We start from the raw sequence: 20,367 nt of genomic DNA, 5'->3' as shown, positions 1-20,367 counted from the left end.
CTCTCCTGGTTCCAGGGTTTAAGGGCCAGAAGTATAAAGCAGCATCCTATGTTTCTGAGGAGAGGGAGGGGAGGGGAGGGAGAAAGGAAGGAAGGAAGGAAGAAAAGAGGGAGTGGGAGGGAGAGAGGAAGGAAGGAAAGAGGGGAGAGAAAGAAGAGTAGGAAATAAGGAAGGGAATAAAGAAGAAAAGAAAAAGAAAGAGGGAGAGAAGATGGAAAGGGAGAAAGAAGGAAGGAAGTAGAGGGAAAGAAAGAATAAGACTGAGGGAGAGGAAGAAAGATGGGAAGGATGGATGGATGGAAGGAAGGAAGGAAGGAAGGAAGGAAGGAAGGAAGGAAGAAAAGAGGGAGCAGGAGGGAGAGAGGAAGGAAAGAGGTGAGAGAAAGAAGAGTAGGAAAGAAGGAATAAAGAAGGAAAGAAAAAGAAAGAGGGAGAGAAGACAGAGATAAAGAAGGAAGGAAGGAGAGGGAAAGAAAGAATAAGAACGAGAGAGAGGAAGAAAGAAAGGGAAGGGGGGGTCGCTGCCTTGATTCAGCGCCAGAAAAGAGCGTGAAGGGACCCAGGGGCAAAAAGCATTTCCCGTGCAGCGTGAGGCAGCGGGTGTCTGTTTTAGGAGAAGTGCGTAAAGCCTCAGAGTTGCACGTTCGTGAGGCTGAGCCGCTGCTGAGCTCACGTTCATGAGGCTGAGCCGCGGCAGGAGGAGGAGGAGGTGAGGCAAGAGGAGGCGGAGGCTTGCCGGGTCGGTGCCCAGCGCTGTGGAGAGTCCCGAGCCTCTGGGATGCAGCAGTGCTCTGTAGCACTTTGAATCCTTCTCCTCCTCCACACAGCGCTCCTGGGTGCTTTGTCTGTGCTTCAGCAGCAGCAGCCGTTTCCAGGCGCCGAGCCGTGGCAGGAGGAGGAGGATTCAAAGAGCTACAGAGCACTGCTGCGTCCCAGAGGCTCGGGACTCTCCGTGCGGCGCTGCCGGGCGCTGACCCGGCAAGCTGCCTCCTCCTTCTCCTGCTGTGGCTCGGGGCGCTCCACGCAGCGCTGCTCTGGCCGCCTTTCTACCCCCCCCTCCGGCCCCAGCTGTTTGTCGGCGCTTTGTGGGCGCGCCGCTTCAGCAGCAATGTCCCGCTGCTGGGTCCTGCTGGCTGGAGCGCTCGGCGGGCCACATGACGAGGTCTGGCGGGCCGGATTTGGCCCCCGGGCCTTGTGTTTGACACCCGTGCTCTAGAGCAGGAAAAAAGATGCTTGCTCCATCTTCCATGTGACAGCCCTTTAGATATTATAAGAGGGCAATAATATCTCTTTTCCAGGCCAAATACCCAGCTCCTTCAACCATACCTCATCAGGCTTGGTTTCCAGACCTTTGATCATCTTGGTCGCCCTCCTCTGCACACATTCCAGCTTGTAAATATCCTTCTTAAATTGTGGCGCCCAGAACTGGACACAATATTCCAGATGTGGTCTGACCAAGTGTGGTGCTCTTACCGGTACTTCCCTTGATCTGGACAATATGCTCTTGGTCAGGTGGCTTCCACCTCTCCTCCTCATCCAGTCAGTCTCTGACATCTGTGAAAGAGCCAAACTGTATGCAAGAAAGCTCTGCACATGCATTTGAGGACCCTTGAATAGGGAGGGAAGCCTCAATGTGAGCATTTGCTCAGACATAGAGACTCCATGCAAGTGGAGTGTTCTGTTTACATATACTGCATTCAGCTCACATGAAGCATGGTCTCAGCAACTCAGTCTCAACAACTAATCCACTGGACAAGAGCTGTGTTGCTCATTAGGGCTGATGCTCCAAGAAGTCTGTGGAGATTGTGTTCTTGCTCATAAAGAGTTTGCCGCCAGCTCGCTCCTGACAACTAGACTGAATTTTGAGCTGAATCATCAGGGTTTTGAAGGCTCCAGTAATGAATAACAAAGTGAAGGTCTCTTGTATCAAGGGGAACACACCTTTGCTACTGCAGCTGTTCCTTAGGGGAGACCGGGGCACATTTCCCATAGGGGCAAGTTTTCCAACTTGCTTTAGTTTTGAAATGAGCCGCTTGATGACGCCAGGGGGTGAACTGGCTGAAGGAGCAACACAACACACATCATCTACGGAAGTTTTAGTTTAGAAGCTGTTGTCTCCTCGTCAAAAGAGCTGTTTTCTTCATTTTTTCAACGGTGAGTAAACTTTCATGTCTTTATTGAAACTTAAAATAAATGTACTAGTACAGTGGAACCTCGGTTTATGAACACCCCGGTTTATGAATTTTCGGTTTAGGAACGCCGCGGACCCATCTGGAACGGATTAATTCACTTTCCATTACTTTCAGTGGGAAAGTTTGCTTCAGTTTATGAACATTTCATTTTATGAACAGACTTCCGGAACCAATTACACCCATGCTTCGGGTTAAGTACGCTTCAGGTTGAATACTCCGCGGACCCATCTGGAACAGATTAATCCACTTTCCATTACTTTCAATGGGAAAGTTCGCTTCAGTTTATGAACGCTTCAGTTTATGAACAGACTTCCGGAACCAATTGTGTTCATAAACCGAGGTACCACTGTATTCAACTTACTGTTTTGACATTGCATGTACTAAAAACGGGTTCCTTTCTTCACATAACTATGCGTTTGTTTTGCAAATAGCTTACACCGCTACGCGTCAAGGTAGTGTCAAAGTTCCAACATGGTGATGGGGCAGGTTTTCCAACAGCATACGGGGCACATATTCCAACACGTGTTTCATTGGAAAACATGCCCCGGCCCAAATCAGCTAGTCTTGTTGTATCAAAAACGTATGCTATTTATCTATATATATATATATAAATGTAAAAAGGGCATGTGGGCTTGTGTCCACTTTTCACCGAAACCAAACCGCTTGACAGATAGCGCTCAAATTTTGACACATCACATGCAAATGTCCAAAGGGTCTTGAAAGTTTGCTAAGACAGATGTCACACCTGCGCCAAGTAAAACCCCCAAAAGCCCCTGTTCCTGAACGCACCACTCACCCTAAAGTGCATGTTGGGAAATAGAAGTCAGAATCAGGAGAGCTTCCGCAACAGCGGCCTATAGCGGTGGCTACACTGTTAATGCAGGTAGGAAAGCTTCCCACTCTACAGCAGCTCGGCTCAGACTAGGCCGAGTAGAGGTTTGCAGACTATGCCGTGTAGAGGTGCCCCCCCCCCCCGGCATACCTGCCTAGTTCCTACCTGAAAAATAAGGGATCGGACTGGAAGTAGCAGACCGGAAGTAGCGCTCCCACCATTTTGGAACTGGGCGGAGCATGCTCAGAAGCGACTTTTGATGCTGCTCTGCCCTGTTCCAAAATGGCTGCCGCATCAGAAGGTCATGGGTCAGGACAGGGTGGGGCCAATCACAGGGATGAGCCGGAGGGCTGGGGGGGGAGGGGCCGGGATGGCTCATGAGTCTGAAGAGGGACTCTGGGGGTCCATTCAGTAGACTAGGCTGAGTAGAGGTTTGCAGACTAGGCCTAGTTAAGGTGGGGGCTCCCCTGGGTGCACGAAATGGAAGAAATGGGCACATGAAGACTGCACCAAAGGGGATGTTACATTTTTTGTTTGTGTTCACTGTGATTCAGACAAGGACGACTTTTGTTGGAAAAAATCTGTCTTTGTTAAATGGTTAAGTGACAGTTTTTGTAAAATCATTAAGTGGCATTTGTTTTCTATATCCAATTACTTTCTCTATTAGTCTATTATCTTATCTATTAGTCTATTATCTTATTATCTTACCTACTATTATTATGCCTTTTTAGTTTACAATAAAAATACATATTAAGTAACAAGCAAGATTTATTACCTGTGTTTTACCATTTAAAGTATAGTTGGAAAAATTGCCCCTGTACATTTTTAGTAGGCTGGAGAACTTGCCCAGCATACGGGGCACATTTTCCAGTTTTACATGATCAGACTTAACCATTTGCTGTCAAAAGCTATATTTACTTTTTTGAAAAATAATTGTGCTAGTTTGTAGATAAAGGTATAGGAAATACAATGATCTCCTGTTTACCTCAAAATAGATAAAAATAAAAAAATACCAAAAATATAATTATAAAAAGTTGGAAAACTTGCCCCGGTCTCCCCTACCTTGGTTTCCTTTTCAGTACAGTCATACCTCGGGTTGAGTATGCTGCGGGTTGCGTACTTTCAGGATGTGTACTCCACAGACCTGGAAGTGTTTACTTCTGGGTTCCGCCGCATGCGCATGCACAGAAGCATGCTGCGCACTTCGTGTATGCGCAGAAGCGTTCTGCGTGCTTCGCGTGTGTGCAGAAGCGCTCTATCGGCGCTTCGTGCATGCGCTAAACCGCCACTTGGGTTAAGTACTTTTCGTGGTGCGAACAGCACCCCAGAACGGATTGGGTACTTAACCCGAGGTACCACTGTATTGATAAAGGAGCTCGATCAATTGTGCCTTGGGAAATTTTGGCCCTTGCTCTAATCCAATAGGAATTCATATATGGACAAGCACTTGTTGTCTGCGTTCCCCTGTGCAGAAAAGCTGAATCCAGTAGCAAGAACTGTATGCACCTAGCTTTCAATACAGGGCCAGCCCACCCATGAGGCAGGCTGAAGCAGCTGCCTTGGGTGGCGGAATGAGAGGGGGCAGAGAAGCAGTAGGGGCTTCTCTGCACGCTGCCTCTGCCACTGGCAGTGGCTTCCAGCAAAATCTCATTAAATCTCAGCAAAATCTCACGAGAGCTCATCAGAACCTGCTATCACCACCACTGCTTTGCAGGCAGTGCCACGTGACCCAGGTAAGGGAGGCTTCCTCGGGAAGCAATGGGACACCCTGCCCCGCCCCCATTTCAACAACAGAGCTCAGCATCTGTTTAGGGAGATGTAGCAGAGCCTCCCCGATTATCAGTGCTGTTGGAGACAATACTTGAAATGGGAAAGCTTAATATTTAAATAGGTATGTTTAAATAAATTATGTCTATGTAAACTTCAATGCAAGCATTTATTCAACAGTTTGAAGCTACTAATAGTGTAGCATAAACACTGACAACTGGGAAACACTGGCCTGCGAGCGCTCCAATTGGAGAACAGCCTTTACCAAAGGCGTCATGGGCTTTGAAGAAACTCGATCTCAGGACGCAAGGGAGAAACGTGCTAAGAGGAAGGCATGATTGGCAAATCCACACTGTGATGAACTCCCGCCTGGAAACCAATATCCCCACTGTGGAAGGATGTGTGGATCCAGAATTGGCCTCCACAGTCACTTACGGAACCATTGTTAAAACTGTGTTTATGGAAGACAACCTGAGCAGCCCAATCCTTTGCATTTTTACTCGAGTTTGCTCAATAAGGCTTGATCTCAAAAACATGGGGGCCAGAACACAGCAGCAGAGGATGCTTCATAGTTAAAAGCATCTCAGGCAGCATGAGAGATCATGGAGTCACTTCTGCAGTAGACCAAGCGGCCTACATCCATCAGTGGTCTGACTTGGTGGTAGGCAGATTCTAATGGACACAAAGCTGGAGGCAGGGAGAGGAGAGCAATTCAATGCTCATAGTGATATTTGCATTAATGCCCACTGCATTCAATCCAGCCCCAGCTTGGAAGGGGTACAACAAAAAGTGGAGAGCAATCCTTTCCCTCTCCACTGGACTTAAAAAGGGAGGGGGAGTTACTTATGCCCTGTCTTGTCCTGGTGTAGATTTCCTGTATTTGTGGGGCCGTTTGAGAAATGGGGGAGTTGGGATTCAATGAAGGCTACACCGTTTCTGAGCACAATTTAACGTGTTGGTGCTGAGCTTCAAAGCCCTAAACAACCCCAGCCCTGTACACGTGAAAGTGTGTCTCCACCCCCATCATTCAGCCTGGATGCCGAGGTCCAGCTCTGAGGGCCTTCTGGCAGTTCCCTCATTTTGAGAAGTGAGGTTACAGGGAACCAGGCAAAGGGTCTTCTCCATAGTGGTACCCACCCTGTAGAATGCCCTCCTGTCAGGCAAAGGGTCTTCTCCATAGTGGTACCCACCCTGTAGAATGCCCTCCAGTCAGATGGCAAGGAAATGAACAACTGACTCTTAGAAGACATCCGAAGGCAGCCCTGTATAGGGAAGTTTTTAATGCTTGATGTTTTACTGTGCTTAATCTGTTGTAAGCTGCCCAGAGTGGTTGGGGAAACCCAGTCAGATGTGTGGCTTCTGATGATGATGTTCCTCCCCCCAGACTACCCATGCCCCTTCCAGAATTCTACCCTCCTGTTTAGGGGTGCAACTGTGGGGAGACCTTTGCTAAAGGAGCATCTTAGCTGACCTTTACACAGAGAATGGAGGCATCTCTGATGTTTTCAGAGATGGTGGATTTGCTTTCTGGTGACATCAGCAGTCTTTCATCTCAACCCAACGCCATCCATCGATTACCTGGTGAGTGTAGAACAGCACCATTAACTATTTATTCAGCAGTTAACTATTCAAATACATGCTCTTCTGAGCAAAAAACCAACGACCGGTGTACAAAATGTGGGCAATGGAATATGATAATCATACCATGCTAAGCAGGCAGTGTTACAAAGGTATTGCTCTTTAGCATGGAAACGAGCCAGCGGCAATAAAACCACCATAAAAACGTCAATATGACATATGGCAAAGCATTGGCTTTTTATGACTACAACTTTTAATGAACTGGAAAACAACCCGAGCTGCCATTTTTACTTACGACTCTTGTTAAGTGGATCTTCAGATTGCTTTAATATGAAAGCGATTGATGGAAATGTGATTAATGTGACAAAAAGCCACATGGGAGGGTATATGCTGGTCTGTAGATCAACCCCCAATTAAAATAAAACTGAACTAAGAAGCGTTGTGATGGCGGAAGAAATGTATGAATTTATCGAAGTGCGTTGTAACATTTCAGCATAGCTTTTGAATTGAATGGCTGGAAGCAAGTGTCACCCAAGTCCTTCCTGAAGTGATATTTAATACTCTCTGGTTCTGAAGTTTAAAGCACCAGAGGAGGGAAAAACCCTTTCAACATCTGTGTTCAAGTGAGCTGAGAGCCTGTACACAAAGTGATTTAAGGTAGCAGTGCGGAAAGGATGATTGCTCTGCTCACCTGGCAACCTTTTCCTTCACACTGCCAGCCCATTCATAAAGGCAGCTCTGGTGTGGCCAGAGTTCCTCCTACAGGGAATTCACCCATTTTGTCAATGGAAAAGCACCAAAGGCCCCTTTTCTCGCCCCTCCTAAACCACCTCGTTCTGAACCCATGGATTCCGATTCTGCATATGGCAGGAAATGTATTGCTTCACGGAATCCACACATTAGTAACAGCACCGGTGTCACAAAGCTTTTCCTGGCCATGATCTCTCTCACTGATTGGCAATTTTCACAAATGGCCTTAATTAGAACCGACAAAGGCTGCATCTCTGACAATCTGTGGCATACTGAATATCCTCTTTGGGTGTAAATATGTTACATTTGATGATGATGATGATGATTAAAGATGAGTTTTTTAAACGGAATCTTCAAGTTTATGCCAAAATCCTCATTTTCCCCATCTTTCATACCACTTCACAACTTGATTACCAATTTCACACTTTGAAAAACTGCAATATTTTGATAAAGTTCTCACCTTGAGAAGGCTGAGAAATACAGGACAGGGGGGCGGGCAGTTTAGAAACACCTTGAACTTTTGGCATTTGAGGCCAAGTTCACAGGTCACATTGACAAGCGATTTTTGTTTCGGCTGAGCATTTTGGCTACACTAATGCCACTTCTGTGACTGTGGTTCGCCATATAGCTGAAGCTCCTATATCCATTAAGAGATTCTGGTAACTTTTAGCAGAACCCTTGGCCTGAACAATACTATTTTTGTTAAAACAAGTGAAGTCACAGTCTGTTGTCCTGCATAATTAGATCAGGAAAATGCAGATCAAAATTTGGTAGAACACAGGCTGCATATACACTACAAATAATCCTGGGAACTGTAATTTATCCAAAGCATAGCTAAATCCCCAGCACTCTTAACAATATTATTTGGGGGGGGGGGGAAGTTATGTGCTTTCAAAGAATGGCGAGTTTGCAGCCACATTCTGCTTTTTAAAATTCAATAGGATTAGTGGATACTGAGGTCATATTCCCTGCTGTCCATAGCCACATAGAGGCAACATACACCTGAAAGTGTGGAGGAGTCAACTATTTGCAGTAATTCTATGTGCAATCCTAACAGTTCAGTGCGATGTACTTGCTAGGAACAGAAACTGTGCTCGAGACTGGCACATAAGCCTCCATCCCACGCAAGTAAAATTCACCTAGATTTCATTAGCACTCGCCTTTGAGAATGGGCGATTGAATGGTGGAACTTATTTGAATAAGCACACACAGAATCAAGGCTGTATTCACTATCCCAGCAGGCACACGGACGAGTTGCTGCTTACAGCTGCTGAAATTATGTCAATGACCAATAAATCAAAATGAATACATACATACATAATTTGCATTGGAAAACACCTGCCTTCAAAAGGCCTCTGCCAGATTATCAGGGGCAGGTGGCACCCGTAAGACTCACCCCGAATTCTTCTTCTCACAAAACCTTTATGGTGTTCATGTTAACACACTGTCACAGGTGCGGTAGCGGCTACTCTAGAGTAACAACTCCTCACAGCGTTGCATTTTCATGCTTTTATTAAGTGCACACTATTTTCAGTGCAGAGTCAGTACTATGTACATGTTGTCAGTCTAGGTCAGAACCTCCGAATGGAGATTCGCGCGTCTTTTTCCAGCAAAGTAGTCTGGGAATACTGAATCTCCGCCCCCGTCGTTTCTTGCGCAATTCTGGAGTCGGCGGCATAGCTGCCAAGTTTCCCCTTTTCTCGCGAGGAAGCCTATTCAGCATAAGGGAAAATCCCTGTAAAAAAGGGATAACTTGGCAGCTATGGTCGGCGGGAGCGGTCTTCTTGCTGCGCTTCCCCTGCTTCCCCTTTCCTTTCCTAGGTGGAGCAGTGGCTCTTCTACTCTGCCTGAGCCATGCCCTCTACTTCCTGATTCCCCGCTGGAGACATCCCCCTCCCCGCTCCCACTGGTGCTGGGAGAAGAGCTTGTGCTTAAGATGGGAGGAGGCTGTCTGTAGCTTCTGTCTCTCTCACACACAACCATCAAAGCAGAAGAGTTTATTGCATTTGTAGTAGAAATGTTTCCAATAACAGCTGTGGCACTTTAGGAATAGAAAACATATGCTCAGTAGATATTTCGCTGTGTCAACCTGAGGTGTGCAGCTACAATATGGGCGACAGACAGACCAAACCTACCTGGCCAAAATTCAATTGTGGCTTCACCTTTGATTCATAGCATGTACCCTTTGCTCGTGTAGAAGCGCAATTGATTTCTGCAAATTGACACCGCCATTTTGTAATCCATAGAACGTCTTCAGTGACAACCCCAAGCCATGATGTAAACAAAAAAAACCTTGGGCACAATTTTGTGTAAGCTCCATTGAAATGAATGAGAGAGACGTCAGTGCATCGGTGTTCTGAAGTGTGCTCCAAGATATAGGTACCCAGATATTGGTACCAGATCTAGTGATCCTGGGTATTCAGGTATCCAGAAAAGCTAAGGAGGAGATTCAGAATTAAATGGGAGCGACCATGTCCGATGTATTTGGCAGTCTCGCCGAGACTGTTGAGCAATCCAGGTAAGCAAAGAATTTGTAAGGTTTGTGGCAAGTAAGTTGGGGCAGCCAGCATCTACGTGGGGATACGCTCCTCTGAATTTAATGGGATTTAAACACATTAAACATGCTTATAATTTATATTTATTTATTTATAAAAATTTATATCCCACTCAAATTTAGACTGTGCCTATTGCAGATAACGTGGAGGTACATGAACATCCCTCGGCAATAATTAAGAAAGGCCTGATTCTTCAAACCATGAGCTAATACACAGGCAAAAAAAATTTACACACCGATAATGGTAAAAAAAGAACAGAGGCCTGGATAATACAGGCTGTGAATGGAAAAGGTTGTCCTTCCATCACGCGTCAGTTTGTGTTCTATCATCCGTCATGCGAGGAGGATGGCAAAGTACTGTGGTTTTTGTTCCATTTTTCGACCCACTTCCCATAGAACACCAATGTTACTGATGGGTTTCTGCACAGGCCCTGAAACTGAGATGAAAAGCGCATGTGCACATCTAGTGTGGTGGCGCTGGTGTAGCTTGGCTGTTGTCCCTCACCATTTTGCATTCGTTTTATCTGAAGCTACAGTATTACCTGCGTGACAGAATCACGCAGCAAGGGAGCACAGAGCTTCTGACGACTGTTTAAAAATAACCCTAAAAGAGGTCACAACATGCTACAGACCTAAGTGAGGGAGTTGTGCCGCTGGTGGCATTGAGGGAGGGGGGCCTGACATTTCACCTGGCACACACAAATGAATCTCACGTGGAGGGAACTGCATTTCCCCAGCAATTAAAAATAAATAAATGTTGCATTGTTTGAATCTTAGAAAAATGCACTGTTTAGACAACCGATTTGCTACTCTGAGAAGGAGACTGGATGGATTCTCTGCATCACGTGAGTAACGACTGCACACTTATTGTGCAAAAAAGGGTCTTCTGGAAATACTATCCATGCAGGGGGCGGGATCTTAAATGTAAGCTCTTCTTCAGAAATAAACTTAACCACTGTTGCCTATTTGATTTTTGGCAGTTTCATTAGTGAACTCAATAAGCATCAGCTGATATATTTCTTCCAGGCTGAATTGCTCAGCCTGGTATTAAATCATAGTGCTATTTGTTTAAGGTCCCTTCTTGTTGGAAAATAATCTGTGATTTCTTTTTGCAAAGAACAAGATTTGCTGAACAATCTTGAGAACAGAAAGAAACACAGGAGAGGATCCTAGAAAAGAAGAGGAGCAGACAGCTATTGTAACAAACCAAACAAATATATGACATTCAAGATCCTAAATAAAGTACTGTTAAAAGCTATCCTCCTTGTATATTTGAGAACCTAGCATCTATAACAACCTGGGGAAAAAAATCTTTATTTTTTTGATCAAAAATATGTATAGAAATGCCTGTTTTTGAGACAAATATCATACTTTTTTTTTCTTTTAAAAATAAATTAAATATACATGTCTTCTGTTAAAACTCTATATAGATTTTAAAAGGTTTAGATCATTGGAAAATATGGTCCAATTTTGCTGTATCCCCACCCCACCCCAAACTGAAATGAATTAAATAACAAAACGACCCCCCATTCCCCCCCCCAATGTCCACAAGTGCATATTCAGCATATTCACAATTCCCTGGAGTTAATTTTTATTCTTCTTTTAAGAACCCTCTTTGACTTGTTTTGTATTATCACTTGTCAGCTCAGAGGCACGCCACTGTGAATCTTGAAAAATCTGACGATCGCAGACGAGGGCAGCGTAATGGGATTGCGTTTCTTCTTTTCTTTTGTGTTCACAAAAACCAGCAGTTCAATCATGATGATCCTTATTATAATTAAATATAAATATAGCGAGTTGTACAACATTGTCCTTTGTTTTTGTGGCAATTGAGGGCGAGGGGAGCCAAGTCCTTTAAAAGGAAGCCCCCCCCCCCCGGCCAAAGAGTGTCACCCATTCACAACTAGCTTGTTTACTGCTAACTACCAGGCAGCATTACACAACTTTAAATAGAAATATCTCCCCCCCCCCCGGAAACTGCCACAGTGGCCTTTTTCGTCTTTTGCACCGTCACTCAAACGCTTCCGTGTCTAAGTTCTGCTTTGCCGTCGGGCCCTCTCTGCGTGTGCCAAAGGAAGGAGCCACGCTGGCCTTGGGTTTCCACGGGTGGCTGAAGGGCAGAAGCAGCGACCGAGGTTGGGGGTGAGCATTCAGGATCAGGCCCAGCTTCCTTTCCCTTCTCCCTCTGGCTTTTGCAACAGGAGTTTCCCGTTTTCCAGGGACACAAGCAACTGCCGTTGACCTTTGGGAATTCCTTCATTATTCCTTTGTCACAGTAACAACAAACGGCAACAGCAGCAGCAGCAACAAAACCCTTTCTCCGCATTTCTCTCCAAAATTGCTTCTTCTTCTTCTTTTTGGAATAAATGGTTTTGTTCAATTTGGTTTCTTTACCCCCACCTTTCCGGTATAAGCGGACTCAAAGAAGTCTGCATAGAGTGTACCGCTGGATAAACTCCGCGTAGCCTTTCAGCATTGGTAATGAATGTGCTGGTGCTGGTGAACTTTGCCTTCAATGTGTGAATGTGTATGAGTGTGGATGTCCGTGTAAATCTTTGGGTACATTTTGGAAGCCATGTTTGGGGCCAGGGCAGACCCTTGGCTCAGCAGCTGCTGCTGCTGAGCCCCTACATATTCCTCGTAGTTTATGGAGGAGATGCAGTCTTTGTCGGGGACCTGCGGCACACAGACCCGGTCCCGGGGGTGCGGCCTGTGCATGGGGGCTGCCGCGGGAGGAGAGCATGGCTTCTTCTTGGTCTGGCAGAGCCACAGGAGGATCGTCCCAAAGATGAAGACAGCTCCAGCTGGGATTCCAATGATCACAGGCCATGGAAGGCTGCTGGCAGAAGGAGCCACCGGTGGGCTGGCGGGCTTAGGATCTGGACGGCCCATTGCATGGGAACAGAGAGAGAGAGCAAGAGAGCAAAAAGGTTAATCAGAAGCAGGCCAGGGAGATTCAGATTGGATGTCAGGCACACAGAGGCTTGCACACACTCTCCTGCATTGTGTTTTACTTGTTCAGAGAGACACATAGAGGTGGTTTCCTAACACCAATGCTTGGTAATAAGGCAGCTCAGAGCAGACAGAGAAATGAAGCGCCTGTCAACAATGCCTTCTTCTCATCAACGAGCCAGGAATCGGGACTTGAGCTATGTGACTTAGTTATGCATTTCTGCCGGGATGCAGCTCAACTGCTGTCAGAGGTTGTTGCAACTACTCTAGAGTAACGACCTTCCACATGCTTGTCTTTTAACAGTCTTTATTGGTGCACTCTATTTACAGTGTAACGAGGTGTTGGAAACAAGTCTGTTTATTCCGAACCAGAATCCGGCACTGCCCCTTTGCGCGATTTTGGCCAACATAATAGCCTTGGGACAGTGAATCTCCTCCCTTTCCTCCTCCTCCGTAATTCCGGTGTCGGGAGAAAGGGTCTACGTTCCGTTCTTTCCCTTTCCCCCCTTTCTCCCTTTCTCTCTTCCCGCCTATGGAGCAGCGGCTCTCCCATGCTGTCAGAGACCTGGCACTCTCTTTCCGTTTCCTGACTAGCCCCTTCAGACCCCGCGCTACCATCGCTGCTCCTGATGAGAGGGGGAGGGTCTCTATACTCTCTCCCCCTTACATCCGTGAAGGCTGGTTTTGTTCATCGCTGAATTCCGCTGCAATGCCGAGTATCTAGGCCTGCAGGACACCAAGCATTTCACCGGGACTAAACCTTCGGTTAACATAGAAGGAGGTTCTCAAAGCTGCTTTTGCCATGTTGCTGATAAACATGGGTCAGGGGGCAGCTGAATAAGGCAGAGTTGCAGCACCCCCCCCCCAGTTCTGCCCCATCCCTCACCTCACCACTCAAGACTCCACCAATCGCAACATTGCCAGAAAGGCCTGCCAGAGGAAGGAGTAATTTTTTAAACCAGTAAGGGGAGGAAGCCAGGAATGATATGAGGAAACAGTCACCCCTGTGTTCCTGATTTAAGGCCTGGTAACTTTTTAATTTTTACTTCCTTTCTCTTTTTTTGTGAGTTTATTGATGAATTTCTAAAATGAAAAGTTTTGGTTCTAAACTCATCTGGCTATATATCACATTGACTGACTCCCCTAAGCCTGGAAGCAGGGCCGTCTCAAGCGTGTTGGGTGCCCTGGCGCTGTGGTGCGGAGATCGCTCTGGCGCCCCCACTCCGCCCCGTTTCTTGCTGCGGATAGTGGGCGGGCGCAGGGTGCAGCACAGCTTCCGCGTGGCTCTGCCGTGCGACACCCTCCCTGCCAGGCCAACGTCCTGGCGCCCCGCGCCACCCAGCCTACCCCTAGAGCCGGCCCTGCCTGGAAGTGACTTCCCATCCCTCCTCTTCTCCATTCCAAATCGCTTTCTCCCGAAGCTCCTTTTAATTTAAAAATAGTGACACTTGGGTATTTGCTACGCGTTTGCACAATCAACAGAATAAAGAATGTCACAAGCAATATCCCATGTCATCATTGTTGTGCCTGTGAGTGCAATTTGAGGACTACGAAGAACAAATTGAGAAGGTGGTAACTGGATTGGGTAAGTCACCCTGAAGACCTTAATAGGCCAGGTGGATTGAATGAAGAGTGAAACTGATCTCCTATACTATAGCTTATAGTGAATTTGTTTGCTATGGGCATAATGATGGGATGTCAGTTATTTTAATAACTGGCTGTTGAGGGCCTTTGAGTTATTGTATACTTTCTATGGCTAGAACGTTAAGCACCTTGGAAGAGGTTCATGTTTACCTCGCAGTTTTAGAGCTGTGGGAGGATTTTCCATTGTGTTCAAAATTAACTATACAGCTGTGTTGCTTTGTGACTGATAACACCGTTAAAAAAGGTGGACTGGGAGGTAGCTCCTCCTCTGACAGTTCTGGGGGTCCTTCGTCAGGCTTAATGATTTTAGATAATGATTCATGGCAATGGCTTCTTAATGGTTTTTGGAATTAATAATAATCTTTACTCAGGTGCCTGTAGTAGAACTAGAGACTAAAGGGGCAAGTAGTTAATGCTGAGCAAGATTTGCTTAGTATAATCTGTTGTAATCTTGGACTACAGTGGTGCCTCGCTTAACGAATGCCCTGCTTAACGAAATTTCCGCTTAACGAAAGGATTTTTCGAGCGGAGGTTGCCTCACTAGACGAATGCGTTTTACGATAAATTCGTCTAGCGAATCGCGGTTTCCCATAGGAATGCATTGAAATTCAATTAATGCGTTCCTATGGGCAAAAATTTTTTTAAAAAAAATTCAATGCATTCCTATGGGATTCACTAGACAAATTCACTAGACCCGTGGAATGAATTAATTTCATCTAGCGAGGCACCACTGTATATTATTTTTATAATTCAAAGAACTTCTTTTTTTATTTCTTGTGCTGGATTTAAATATATTGTATTTGGACTACTATTTATTCCAGTTTTGAAATTTTTATACTGAAGTTATGGGTGAATGGTAAGGTTGTATAACATACTGTTTTTAAAACAATATTTCGTATCCTATCTGAGGCACGGAACAACTATTATTGGTACAGGGTTTTGCGTTAAGATTACAAATGTTTATTCACTGAAGACGCCTTGTTGAAATGCGCCTGACCGGTTCACCTAAGGAGAACTCACTTTCTTGGCATTTGACCTATAAGCAGAATATGAAAGGGCATTCTTGATGCTTGTCTCTAGGGTGTATTTCACGGAATATTAAAAATGATCTTCATGTTTCTGACCTACAGTTGAGTATTTTACCTTAGCTTTGTCTTTTTGAAGCGGTGTTCTGTACAGGAGAGTGGAACTTGCCTTAGAACTCAGCCAGCCCATTTTAATGGCCACAACAATAAACTCCAGGAACGAACGAAGGACTGGCTAGTGCTCAATAAACAAGGGAATAACCTAGCACCTCACCTGGTAGCACCGTGAGAAATGCGCTTCGGAAGCTGTACCCCATGGTGTTTGCCCCTAGGCAGATGTACATTCCAGCATCCTCTTCCTTAGCCCTTGTGATCATGAGCTTGTTCAGGTAGGAGCCATCAGGACGGGACCAGACCTCTCCCGTAGGCAGCACCACAAACTTCTGCCCCCCGACATCGATGGTGGAATTGTATTTGTTCTCAGTGCCATACTCCACTCTCTTCAGCCACTGAATGACAGGCTTGACGTCACTCCTCACCTTACACTGAAATGAGGTTGTCCCCCCATAGTCTACTGTTGTGTTCACAGGATGTGTCCCGGTAAGAATGGGCTTGGATCTTGTTCTCTCTGGAAGTAAGAACAAACCAAACAACATTTTTTAACGCATTCAGAAATCTTCCTTCCGATGGACTGTTAACAAACCTCTGGATTCCCCCTCACCTTTAGGGCAAAGTATGCTTTTGGGCTGCTTCACATATGCACTGAGCATACAGACTGTGGGGCTGCCTTACATGTGAGGGGTTTATCTGACCACCCCCATTCCTTCATTCATTCATTCATTCAGTCATCCCTTCCTTTATAATGCTGTTAAGCCGGCCATACTTGTATATGGTCCATTACCAGCAAACTCCAACACTGTCACATTTCACTTCAAAAGGGGGAACCTCCCCAGAATGTGGGGAATGGTAAAAAGAAGTCGAAAGGTAAAATCACGAGAGTCAAACCTCTACAAAACTCTTGGGAGTTGTTTAAAACCACAATGTTAGAAGCGCAAGGGTCAAGAAAATGCCAGTGTGTTTAATGAGCAGAGTCAAAGTAGCTATTAGAGGCAAGAAGGCTTCTTTTAGAACAGGGGTGGCCAACTTCCAAGAGACAGCGATCTACTCACAGTTAAAAACTGACAGTGATCTACCCCCTTTTTTTGGGATTCAGGTCAAAGTTGTGGAGCTTCTTTAGGGAGTAGGAAAGCGATGCTGAGCTTTTTTTAGGAAGGAAAACCCTGTTTTTGGTGGTTCAGGTCAAAGTTATTGAGCTTTTTTTAGGGAGGAACCCCGCTTTTTAGGGGTGCAGGGCTTCTTGGGGGGGGGAGCCAGTGATCTACCAGTGATCTACCACAGACATCCAGTGATCTACTGGTAGATCATGATCTACCTGTTGGACATGCCTGTTTTAGAAAATGGAAACCTTTTCTGTTTCTGTTTAGATTAATGTATTGTATTATGAAAAGCCTTAATAAAATTTTACTACTACCGTGTTTCCCCTTTTTTAAGACACCGTCTTATAACTTTTTTTCCTCAAAAAAACACACGGTGTCTTATTTTAAGGGGATGTCTAATTTTTTTAATTATGTTTTTATGGTACCTTAAGGCCTCCTTGGCCGGGCTGGGCCAAGGGCTCGGGGTGCTGCTGGGTGCTCTGCATGGTGCTGCTGGGCGCTCTGCACGGCGCTGCAGCAGCAGCAGGTTCCACGCACCGAGGCGACAGGCCGCTGGCTCTTTGCTCTGCCCAGCGCTGCCGGGAGCTCGGCGCTGCAGAGCGCTCCGCTCTGTAGCCGGCGATTCCGGCGGCGGGGCGGCAGGTCTCCTCGGCCAGGCCAGGAAGAGGCCAGGCCGCTGGCTCGGCGCTCCGCCCGCTGCAGGGCGCTCCGAGCACTCGGCGCTGCGGAGCGCTCCGCTCTGCAGCTGCCGATTCCGGCGGCGGGGCGGCAGACCTCCTCGGCTGGGGCAGGAAGAGGCCAGGCTGTTGGCTCGGCGCTCCGCCCGCTGCAGGGCGCTCCGAGCACTCGGCGCTGCGGAGCGCTCTGCCCTGCAGCCGCCGATTCCGGCGGCGGGGCTGCAGGCCTCCTCGGCTGGGCAAAAAAGAAAAAGAAAGCTAAGCCGCTGGCTCGGTGCTCCGCTCTGCAGCCGCGGCAGGCCGATCCTTTGCGGAGCGACCCTTCATCTGCCCGCGCTTCAGCATGCGGGACCCGGGAGACGCTGCAGCGGGGAGAAGAGGCAGCGGTGGCAAAGGGGGAGGAGGCGGTGGAGGGGGAGGTGGCTCCGGCTTTGCCTCCTTTCCTCCCTTGCAAGGCTCCTCGGCAGCCCCAGCGGAAGGCAGAACCTCGGGCTTGGGAGCCGCCAGCCGGCACTCACTGAAGGGAAAGGACCCAGCATGCCGGCGACGTGGCTCGCGTGTCTGTTAGCTGCCCCCACCGCTTGGATTCACACCGCCTCTGCCATTTTCCTGGGGCGCTGCACATGCCCGGCAGCAGCACGGGGGGGCTTCCCTCCGCCTTCGTGTCCTCCCTTCACAGCCCCCTGACAAACCCACTGCCTCCGCCCCTACCACCGTGCTGCGGACCCGGCTCGGAGGTTTCGGTGGTGGTTTCGGAAGAGGGAGTGGGGGGAGGGCCCGCTTCGGCAGAGATAAAAACTCTCTCACGTTCTGCGAATGCAGCAGGCACCCCAAAACTAAACTAACTAAAACAACAACAGGGGGACGAAGAGCGTGCGGGGTGGCGGAGGTGGCGATAGCGAGGCTGGCCACCCTCAGGAGCTCTATCCAGGGCCGTCTTAGGTATGGCTTATTTTCGGGGTGTGGCTTATATTTCTCAAATGCTTGAAAATCCTGCTACGTCTTATATTATGACTACGTCTTAAAAAGGGGGAAACACGGTACTAATAGAAATCTTGTCTGAATGAGAACTAAAAGGGATATAAATGTTGACAAAGGAAATGCAAGCAGACAATAAGGGATGCTTTCAAAAAAAAAAGAGAGAGAATATATTAGTAGCAGGAGACTGGCTAGGGAGGCATGTGGACCTTTGGATGACAAGAGAGTCAAAGATGTGCTAAAGGAAGATAAGGAGATTACAGAGGGGATGAACAAACTCTTTGCATGTCTTCACAGTGGAAGATACAGGTCAGATCCCTGTGGCTGAACTAATTTTCACAATAAGGGAGTCTGAGGAACGCAGACGAATATTGGTGCTGAGACACAAAGTTCTGGCCTTGTTGACAAAAGCAAAACTGACAAATTACCAGGTCCGGATGGCATCCAGCTGACAGTGTTGAAAGAACTCAATTATGAAATTCCTGATCTTCTAACAAAAACACGCAACTTGTCTCTAAGATCAGCCTCCACATCTGAGGACAGGGAAATGGCCAATGTAACACCAATTTCTAAAAAAGGGTATCCAAAGGGGGGGGGAGGCCTGGAAACTGCAGGCCAGTTAGCCTAGGAAATCTGGTGGGAAGTATTGTTAAAGATAAAACAACCAACTATATAGAAGAGCAAGCCTCACAGAAACCACATTGGTTCTGCTTCACACCCTCCCCAAGTGCCTTGCGCTGCGATAATGCTGCTTGCTTGCCTGCCTGAATGGAGGATGGAAAAGAATGCACAGGAACCTGCTTTTTTGCAGGGCTGAAATGTGGCCTACGAAAGTAAGCACTTAATCTGTTGCCCACTTACGTTTGGTCTCTGGTTCTGCCCAACCCTGCCAGGTGGCCCCCAAAAGCTTATCCATGCAGCCCTCAGCCTGTTAAAAGGTCCCCCATCCCTGCCGTAAATTAGTCCAACGCGTTTGTGGCAGACACAAGCTGGAAAGAGTTAAATTCGGATAAGCAGGTGACAAGTGACCAGTAGCTTAGAAAGAAGGGTTAAGTGGGGAAATGGAGTAAATCCTGAACTAGCCCACAGCCTTCTGCCAAAACATTAAGAAACCCTTCAAACCTTTATCTGCCTAAGTCTGGCAACTTTCATTCTTAGCCTGCCAAAGCTCATGAAAACAAAGGATATATACATCTTTGGCTTGATAAAAGCCAAGATAAATGGGGGGGGGGCAGAAGAGAACTTGTTACAAATGCTGCCTGGTTTTGATGAAGTAAAAATGCCGCCCCTGACATTAAGATGAGGCTTGATTCATTTCCATGTCTCTGCTCCCGGTTTTAATGTAAACACGTGTTTTTATTGCCTCCACAGAGCTGCCTTTTTATCATTACCAGATGTCCAGCAGGTTTGTATACTCAACACAAAACAGAATCCTGCCACATGTGCTTTTCATTCACATTTTTACACAGAAAAAAGAGTTATCATTGAGCAGATGATTCCCTTTGGATGTGGGAATTTCCACAGCAGAACTAATTTTATTACGCCAAAAACCAAGGGGTACAAATCAGATCTATTAAATCAATGAGAGTGGTGGTGCTCACATCAGTGGATGTGATTGGACCTACATCTTGTCGAAGCAGACAATTTAATGGGACTGCCATAAGGTCACATTGTGCATAATACTGCAGGTTAGTAACTGTTATGTTCCGTCCTAAGCAACACCTAGGAAAAGCACATAGCAGATACTATGTGGCCCATGAGTTGTTGGACAGAACACCAGAGCTTTCCTCCTGAAGTCTCTCTTTTAGTATAATAATAATAATAGTCTTCTGAGTCAACATAGAGTAATGTTGTAACACCAGATCTTGATTTGGCACAGAAAACAAATTAGATGGAGGAGACAGTTCACAAAATCACAAGGGAAGGCAGTGATAGTGGCGACGTGGGAACGATCTAATCCCCAACAAGCCTTACATTTTCAATAATTCAAGTGATGAGATTCTACCATTTCTCTTCAGTGACGTTTAGCTGCCCCAATCATTAGCATTTCTGTCACTGAGCCCAAGACACAAAGCACTGCCAAATATGAAAAAGGAATGTTTTCCGGTGTTCCTTTACTTGATAAAAATGTCAACGCACAATTACCACCTCTTCAAATACTTATCATTTTGACAAACTGTAGCTTTCTGTTAAGAGTGGAT

At 46.6% G+C, this 20,367-nt stretch overlaps 1 protein-coding gene across 5 annotated transcripts in view; it reads right to left on the bottom strand.

Moving 5' to 3' along the window:
- Window positions 1-10,967: 10,967 nt before the first annotated feature.
- FGFRL1 (fibroblast growth factor receptor like 1) overlaps window positions 10,968-20,367 on the bottom strand; it is a 160,498-nt gene continuing 151,098 nt past the window's right edge. For all 5 annotated transcript variants that reach the window (XM_035138360.3, XM_088669996.1, XM_035138357.3 and 2 more), the window contains exons 6-7: window positions 15,569-15,922; window positions 10,968-12,552 (exon numbers count right to left, since the gene is read on the bottom strand). In XM_035138360.3, the coding sequence (XP_034994251.3) occupies window positions 12,143-12,552; window positions 15,569-15,922 (764 nt within the window). In that variant the 3' untranslated portion in view covers window positions 10,968-12,142. The remainder of the gene's footprint in view (window positions 12,553-15,568; window positions 15,923-20,367) is intronic.

The sequence above is a fragment of the Zootoca vivipara genome, chromosome 5, assembly GCF_965207765.1.
Source record: "Zootoca vivipara chromosome 5, rZooViv2.hap1.1, whole genome shotgun sequence".
Classification (NCBI taxonomy): Eukaryota; Metazoa; Chordata; class Lepidosauria; order Squamata; family Lacertidae; genus Zootoca; species Zootoca vivipara.
This window is presented reverse-complemented; position numbering and strand designations above follow the sequence as displayed.